The sequence below is a fragment of the Protobothrops mucrosquamatus genome, unplaced genomic scaffold (assembly GCF_001527695.2).
Source record: "Protobothrops mucrosquamatus isolate PMUCROS unplaced genomic scaffold, P.Mucros_1.0 scaffold2318, whole genome shotgun sequence".
Classification (NCBI taxonomy): domain Eukaryota; kingdom Metazoa; phylum Chordata; class Lepidosauria; order Squamata; family Viperidae; genus Protobothrops; species Protobothrops mucrosquamatus.
Window position 1 is genome coordinate 56,577 of NW_015388402.1, and position 8,764 is coordinate 65,340.

At 46.9% G+C, this 8,764-nt stretch overlaps 1 protein-coding gene across 1 annotated transcript in view; it reads right to left on the reverse strand.

The window, feature by feature from the left end:
- LOC107295356 (LIM and SH3 domain protein 1-like) overlaps positions 1-8,764 on the reverse strand; it is an 81,850-nt gene that overhangs the window by 29,270 nt on the left and 43,816 nt on the right. The window contains exon 3 of the mRNA XM_015824669.1: positions 6,010-6,117. Within this exon, the coding sequence (XP_015680155.1) occupies positions 6,010-6,117 (108 nt within the window). The remainder of the gene's footprint in view (positions 1-6,009; positions 6,118-8,764) is intronic.

Sequence of the window (8,764 nt, forward strand, 5' to 3'; positions counted from 1 at the left end):
CCGTGCGGCCGGCCTGGCGTAGTTTGATTATGTTTTAGTGGGGGTTTTGTATGGGGTGTTTTTAGAACAGGCCTGTTATTTAATTCGATTTTAGCACAGAAACTATTTATTTATTATTGTGGTTTTTAGTATCGCCTGTTCACCGCCCTGAGTCCCGTAAGGGAGATAGGGCGGTATATAAATTTAATAAATAAATAAATAAAATAAAATAAATAAATAAGCAGCAGAACAATTGGGTGGACTATCTGGCGGTGGCTTAGTTTGCGTTCAATAACTCACAGCACACCTCCACGCAGATGACACCATTCTTAGCCAATGTGGGCTATCACCCTCGGTTTTTTCCTCTTTCCCCACTAGACGCACCGGTACCACCAGCAAACAACTACATGGCAGAGTTATAGACGATCCATCGATTGGTGCAGCGACAGTTGGAGAAGGCCAAGGCTGACTACAAAAGGTTTGCTGATCAGTCGAGGCGGGATACGCCTCCACTAACGGTGGGAGATCGGGTATGGCTGTCCACCAGGAACCTACCGTCAACCCGGCCAGCCAAGAAATTAGACCACCAATATGTAGGACCGTTCCCAATCAAGGCTGTCATCAATCCGGTCGCCTATCGCTTAACTCTGCCACGTTCCCTGCGGGTACATCTGGTCTTTCACCGTTCTCTGTTGGTCCCTGAGCAACCGGCGTGTCCACTCCAAGCCAAACCTCCCCCACTGGAACAACGTGATGGAGACAGTGCTCCCGAGGACGAGGTTGCCAGCATTCAGGACTCCCATTGGGTGAAAGGCCGCTTCCAGTACCTGATTGAATGGAAAGGCTACGGACCGGAGGAGGTCACCTGGGAGGATGTGACCACCGTTCATGCTCCTGCCTTGGTGACCGCCTTTCATGACCAATTCCCATCCCGACCGCATCCAGATTGGCAGACCCGCGGCAAGGGCCCTGCGGTGCGGGATAGTGTCGTGATTCCGTGCCAGCCTGTGTTCCCAACAGCTGAGTCTGAGGAATCTGAGGAGGTGGTGGAGGAGGCATTTGAAGGGCCATCAGGGTCAGAGGGAGGCTCTGATGAATTACAAGACTCACGGTTTGATGAAGAGCCTGGGCCCTCCAGTCGTGTTCCTGATGAAGCTCAGCTGTGTGAGGAGAATGAGTCAGACTCGGAGGACTCACACCTGATGAACATGCTAATTGATGTTCGCACACACCGGCAATTAGCGAGAGTAAATCAGCAGCAGTCAATACGACAACTCCAGGGAAAAAGGAGAAGGCACTGAGAGGCAACGACTTGGGACTGCTGTATAAAAAGAGGAGGTGTGGGCGGTGCTGGTTGCTGAAGGCAACCGTTGCAAAGTACTTCATGGGATCCTGTTCTGTTCGTCTTGCCTGTGACTACTCTTCTGTTTGCATCGTGTTTCATGTGGACTATTTCCTCCATTTGGATGGTGTTTTGCTGCTTTTTGTTTCTGGACTATTTGTCAGGTTTGTCACCCATATTAAAAGGGGTTTGTTTTGTTTAAGTCTCCAGCCTATTTTATCAACAGGGGTTTGGTCCTTGTGCCTTTAACAAGGACGGCTATAGGACGGCTTTAAAACTTCGAATCATGTCTGGCAAAAATAGACCATGGATCAGAGGGCCTGGGAAGCAACTCCCCAAGGGATTCAATTTATTCTACAAGGCATCTACAAGTCCTACTGGCCACAGCAAATTAAGAGCAGTTCAGTCAAGAGTTGAAGACAAAATAATTTGCAGTTATGATTATACAGAGAGGATATTAAGAAATCACAGAACACTGTTTTCAACTACTCTACTGAAACTTTATTCACACCTGTTCTGTTCTATTCCATGTTCTTTACTCTACTTGCATGAGTTTGTGTATGAATTTCCTCACCTTTATTTGAGCAATTTGTTCCATGGAAGTACCTATCCTCAATTTAATCAACAAGTATTTGCATTTGTACACACACACATACACACACACACACAAAGGAGAGAAATGAAGGAGGGAGACTGGTTAAATTTTAACTTTAAAAAAGTCTCAGTTGGTCTTCATTAAGTTGCACATACTATGTACATTTCCTGACTAATACATTTCCTGATACAGGTAGTCCTCAACTTACAACTACAACTGAGCCCAAAATTTCTGTTGCTAAGTGAAACATTTGTTAACTTAGTTTTATGACCTTTTTCGCAACAGTTGTTAAGTGAATTACTGCATGTGTTAGTAACATGATTGTTAAGTGAATCTGGCTTCCCCACTGACTTTGCTTGTCAGAAGGTTGCAAAAGGTGATCATGTGACCCCAGGACACGGCAACCATCATAAATACATGCCAGTTGCCAAGCATCCAAATTTTGATCATGTGACCATGGGATGCTGCAACAGTCATAAGTGTGAAAATCGGTCATAAGTCACTTTTTTCAGTGCTGTTGTAACTTGAACGGTCACTAAATGAACTGTTGTAAGTCAAGGACTACCTATAATAGGACTAAAACTTACTGACTAGTAGGATGACTGACCAAATTCTGTAACTTGATATAAAATAAGCTTAGATGTTTGATCATATTAACATGTACTTTCACCAGTTTTAAAGAACCTGAAAAATTTTCTCTGACATCACAGAAGGTTTCACTAAACTACTACTATAAATAATAATAAAAAATGAACAAGGGTTATTGTGCTGCAGTGGAGTATAGAGCTTGGATATTTAAAAAGCTGCAATCTAGCTCTGATGCTCATTGTATCATCATTTCCTACCCACATTACATTCAGAACTTGTGTGAGAGTAAAGACTTCAGAGTTCCTGTACTTAATCCTTGATGCTATCCAAGAAATGGCAAAGTACGATATGGCTGTCCTATACTATACCATCATTGCTTTAATCAACTGAGGTGCTGAGGTGCTGAAAAGAATAGGCTCACAATTTTACAAACTATATCCATCAGGTAGTTGCTGAAAATGTCTGAGTAAAGCTACAGTCAAGGAAAAACAATTTAAGAAGATAAGAATAGACAGTCTTTTACAATAGAAAGATGTGCTGGCATTTGTTAATTTCCAGACATCATGTACATAGGAGGGCAGAGCCAGTACTGTTCAGTTGGCTCATGAGAGAAGTAAGTTTCCTGTACCTAATATGCAAAGAGAGATAGTATAACATAACAATATAGATAGTGGTATTTCATTCAGGTTTCTTGTCACCAACTGTCTCAAACATGTACAACATGAGTACACCAAAAATCCAAGTTCTTACCAAGTCTAACCAAATATACATATTAAAGAAAAGACAATATTTGTGATCCAAAGATGGGTTCATACTTACTGGTACATTACCAGGATAAGTACTTTGCAATAGTTCACATTTCCTCCTCTTTTGAAAAAAACCAACATAAAAAGCACTCTCACTTTGAACTGCTAAGTTTACAGAAAATTTCACATTTTAAAGATTTATTTGTAAACTTTATTGCCCCCTATCTTACATAAAGGTAACTCTGAGCAGCTTACAATCATAAAAGATAAAAACTATATACAGTAAACTAAAAAACATAAATAAGTTAATACAAAAAGCCAAACACTGCGGCCCAATTAAAAGATGGGGAGGGCAGGAGCAGGATGGGGGGGAGTGGGATCTGTTGTTAATCTATCAACCACCTTCACTGTGATGGTCCCCCACTGGAACCCCAACCTAATTGGCAGAGTCAGGTCTTTAGGCTCTTACGGAAGGTCAGGAGGGTTGGAGCCAACCTCACTCCGGGGAGCAAGATGCTCCAGAGGGCAGGTGCAATGGCAGAGAAGGCCCTTCTCCTAGACCCCACCAGTCAGAATAATCAGGCTGACGGGCTCACAGCATGCCTCCTCTGCTGGCACGGGTGGGGCGGCTTTGGGTGCATGGGGCCTCAAGATCCGGGACTTTTCATTTTTAATTCTGGATGGGGTGGCACTACCCCAGTGGGATGACACAGTCCCTCAAGTACCCTGGACCCATGCCATGAAGGGCTTTAAAGGTAATTGCCAATACCTTGAATTGCACCCAGAAGCAGACCAGCAGCCAATGCAGCTCACGGAAAAGGGCTGGACCTCTCATTCCGTTTTAACACTGATTGGGACTGGCCATGGAGAAAGGAGTCGAACCAGCACAGGAGAGTGCTGCCCAGCCCCCGTAGCCAGCCCAAAAGGAAACCATGGTTGATGGTATTGAAGGCCACTGAGAGGTTGAGAGTGAGGGTTACATAACCCCCATCTCACTCTCGCCAGAGATCAACAGGTGTGACCAATGCCGTTTCTCTCCCATAACCAGGCCTGAATCCTGACTGGAAGGGGTTCAGATAATCCATTTCATCCAGGACCCTCTGAAGTTGCCAGGCCACCACCTTTTCCACAACTTTCCCTAAAAAGGGGAGGTTGGAAACTGGACAAAAGTTGTCCAGGCAGGTGGGATCCAGTGATGTTTTTTTAAGAAGGGGGCAAACCAGGGCCTCCTTAAAAGGCCCCAGAAATGTTCCCTCATCTAGTGGCGTGTTAATCACTGCCTGGACCCACCTGCTAGTCACTGTCCTGAAGGCTTTCACCATCCAGGAGGGACAAGGATCTAACTGACAGGTGGTGGCACTAACAGCATCGAGGACCCTATCCGCTTCCTCAGGTTCAACAGGGTCAAACCATTCCCAGATAATCAGGCCAGACCTCTCCCCAGGCATCTCACATGGACAATCTCCACACATGGAATCCAACTGGGAATGAATTCGAGCGACTTTGTCCATCAGGTGCTGAACAAACTCTTGTGCACGGCCCTGAAGACGATCACCTTCCCTGACTCAGGAGGGATTGGGTGATGCAGAACAGGGCCGCGGGGTGACACTCTGAGGACGCAATAAGAGCAGAGAAATAATGTTGTTTCGCTGCTGTTACTGCCACGAGATAGGCCTTAATGGTGGCTCTAAGTCATGTCTGGTCAGTGTCATCCTTTGTCTTCTTCCAGCAGTGCACTAGGTGTCTCTTGACCCTTTTCAAAACCCGCAACTCCTCCATGAACCATGGGGAGGGTTGGGAACGATAGGTCAAGAGAAGCCACATAGGCGTAATCCTGTCCAAAGCCAACTGAACACATCTCTGAGAGGGGAACCCCCCCTTCCAGAGTCAGCCAAGTCAGCTCGTTCCTCCTCAATAAGATCTTGAAAAAGGAGAGCCTTACTATTAACTGGCATTCAGCAGCAGCAGCAGAACCTCCAATGATATGCTGTCCAGGAACTGGGGATGAGCTCGGGGGGTGGAACACACCACTGATAATACGCATTGAGGGCATCTTCCCCTGTAATGGCCTGCCCTCTGGCTCCCATAGCATCCCATACCCGTCACCACTATGATGCACTGTCCTGCCCTACATCCCCCAAGGCAATCAGTCTCCTTCCCCCCAAGGCAACCAGTCTCCTTCCTTGAAGAGCAAAAGGCTCTGCCATCCCCCTCCAGCCAGTCCCATTCATCCTCTCACACATCCTGGGGCGATCAATGAGGAAGGAAGCCCCCATGGCGCTACAGCTTAAGCTCTCAGTGCCAGGGGCTCCCCTGTCTCCAACCCCCTTCACAAACACACTATCCTTCCTCCCAGACCAGTCCCTCTCACTGGCTAGTTGGAAGGAAAGGCCCACTCAACCAAAACCCTCCATCCGGCTCTCACTCTAGGCTACAAACCACTCCACACACACGCTAGCTGCTCTCACCCTAGGAACAGACTCTCACACTTTGGTTCTTAATCCACCCTGTTATGTAGCCCCAACTGTTGTGCCCACTGTCGGTTGGATGGTCACAATTCTCCCTGAGTCTTTCCAAACCCTCACAAGATGCCATTTTTTCCTGAGATAACTGCCTTAATAGCAAAATTACAGAATCTGAAACCAAGATGTTTAGGAAAAGGAACAGATGAATCTGTCAAAGGAAAAACTTTTAAACATATCTTTTAAATATATAAATACAGTATGGAGACAGAAAATGAAATGTGCTGGGCAGCTTACATTGCTGATTTGATCTTGAGTTTTCTTGATTCGCTGTAATTCAGGTGTGTCAGCCACCACACTAAAGCCCTTCCCTTTATTCTTTTCAAATTCCTCCTTATAGCGGACCTGTGTATGAAAATGAAGAAACAGACATTACGTATTTACACTACATCAGCAGAACCTTCAGCATGTATGAATCATATTCTACAACCTCACCTGAACATTAAAAATGATTACTATTGAAGAACAGGCTTAGGTTCAATCCTAGCAAGTCAGTGGCTGTGGGTTCAGAAACCATCCAATTCAGAGATGCAGCTTTTTTGGGGGAGGGGGGATCTTAGAATCATAGTCCCTGCTTGATGTAAATTGTGTAAAAGACCGCAATCTTACATTCAATCTGTCATGCTTGCAAAATCATAAAAAATCCTAAAACAATAGAGTTAAATTGCTAAATTTTTAAATGTTAATATGCCCTGAACTGAGCAAAGTTCCTGATGAAAATAAAAATGCAGGTTGTCCTCAACTTATGACCATTCTTTCAGCAACTGTTCAATGTTACAGCAGTGCCGAACGAAGGGACTTACGACCTGTCGCTAAAGTTACAGCAATTGCAGTGCTCCCACAGTCACATGATCAAAATTTGGGTGCTCAGCAGCCCACCCATACTTATGATCGCAGGGATACCTCAACTCCCCCCACTCACCTATTTCCCCCTCATCTCTGCCCTTTTGGCCCCCTGCATTTCACGGCCCCTGTCATCCTAGCTGGCCTTCACTTCTTCTTTCTCCTTCTCCTAACCAAGCATGCTTGACCTGGCCATTTGTGAGGTGGCTGCTGGCCACACAAGGCTTTCTTCCCAAGGTTGCGCATGGCAGTTTCCTTGCAAGACCTGGAGAAGATGACCTCATGTGACCAGCAACTGCCTTGAAAAGGGCCAGGACAGGCATACCTTGTCAGCAACAGGAGCAAGAAGATGACAAAGGTCAGCTGGGGCAACAGAGTGCAGGGCAGCATGAGCCTTGGAATGCAGGATGGAAAGGGTGGCTGGGACTGAGCTGGGGCTGCCTAAGGTGTGGCCACTTTGTACCACACTGTTAGGGCTTCCTGGGGCACAGAGGCTGTTCTGGGCCTGACTGGTGAGGCTGAGGCAGCTTAGGGGCTTCTTGCAGCCCCAGGGCCACAGTGCACCAAGAAACCCCTGAGCTGCAGCATGGCAAGCAGCCCCAGAGCCATGTGGTTCTGGGGCTGCTTGTTACCCCATAAGGCAGGGTTGCAGGGCAGCCAGAAGGGGAGACATGGGGGAATAGGCAGTTGCGGGAAGTTGAAGGGAAGGCAGTCCCTTCCCTTGGAAGAACCAAGGCCCGGAGCTGGGATGGACAAAGCCTGGAATTACTTAGATTGAGGCGAGTCCTTGGCTAATGACCTGTGGAATTCACAATAGGGACTGCCGAGATTGCAATTGCTAAGTGATGCAGTTATGTAATGTCATGCTTTATGACTGCATTGCTTAGCGACAGAAATTCTGGTCCCAATTATGGTCATTAGTTGAAGACTACCTGTAGTTTGCTATTACTTTCTTCCAGAATGCATTTTAAACTTCTCACTCTAGCCCAGGGGTCCCCAACCTTTCTGGGTTGGCAGCCCGGTGGGAGAGGGAGGGACAGGAGACTTACGCACATATGCGCAAACATGAATGTGCCCACACGTGCATGCACATGCACAAACAGGCCGTGAGCATGCGCACCACGCAAACGGGGCTGCGAGCATGCGCACGAGGCTCTCAGCGACACCGGCACCTGTGTGAGGCTTGGGGCGCCACCACCAGGCTCGCAGCGATGCCACCACCGGCGCGAGGATCGCGTTGCCACCACCCCCACACAAGGCTTGCACAGCGGCCCACCTGCTGCTTGTGCTGCCGCGGCCTGCACAAGGTCCGTGGCAATGCCGCCTGCATGTGGTGTGCTGCTGCCCACCTGCCGCTCACGGTGCTGCCACCATCCGCACAAGGTTCGTAGCAACACTGCCGCCCACGCAATACTAGCGGCGCTGCTGCCACTCATGCAACTCGTGGCAACGGTGGCACAGGGGGGGGTGAGCACACGCACACACGTGTGTGCACTGCCCAGCTACTCACACGGCCTGGGGACCTCTGCTCTAGCCTACTGAAAACTTCCCAGCCAAGTATGAACCATTCCAGACCCTGCTGAATAGGTGAGCCCAGAAAAGTTTGGTCAAATGCTACCATCTACTGAAACATTTTAATATGACAAATAGATACAAACTTGTTTACAACAGCAACATATTGTATTCTGCTTGTAAATTAACATAGCCTTAGTAAGAAGATTGGCATGTTAAGGAAATACATTCATATAAAAGGATTTCTATCAGTTTCCCTTGGCCTTCAATGTGCCATATTTGCAGAGATCAGAAAAGTTAAAACCAAGGTTCTTTATATCACTTTCCTATACTTAGATACATGTGTCTATGATTCCCCCTTACCTCTATGTCTCAATCCGACTTGCAGAGAAAGCTTATACTACACACAAAAAAAAATCACTGTATTCCCAGAAGCTGGTGTTAGAAGTAAGTCTTCATCCTGGTTCATCCAAGCCGGGAATAAATAAGCAAACATGGCAACTGCTTTGGGAAGAAGGTTACAGTTTATTGCAGAAGACAGATGGTCTTGCAAGAAGCAGCAGAGGAGAGGAAAGAGAGTGAGCACATGGGCAGAGGGTCTTTTTATACCCTCTAGCCCTGCCTGGAAGTTTCCTGT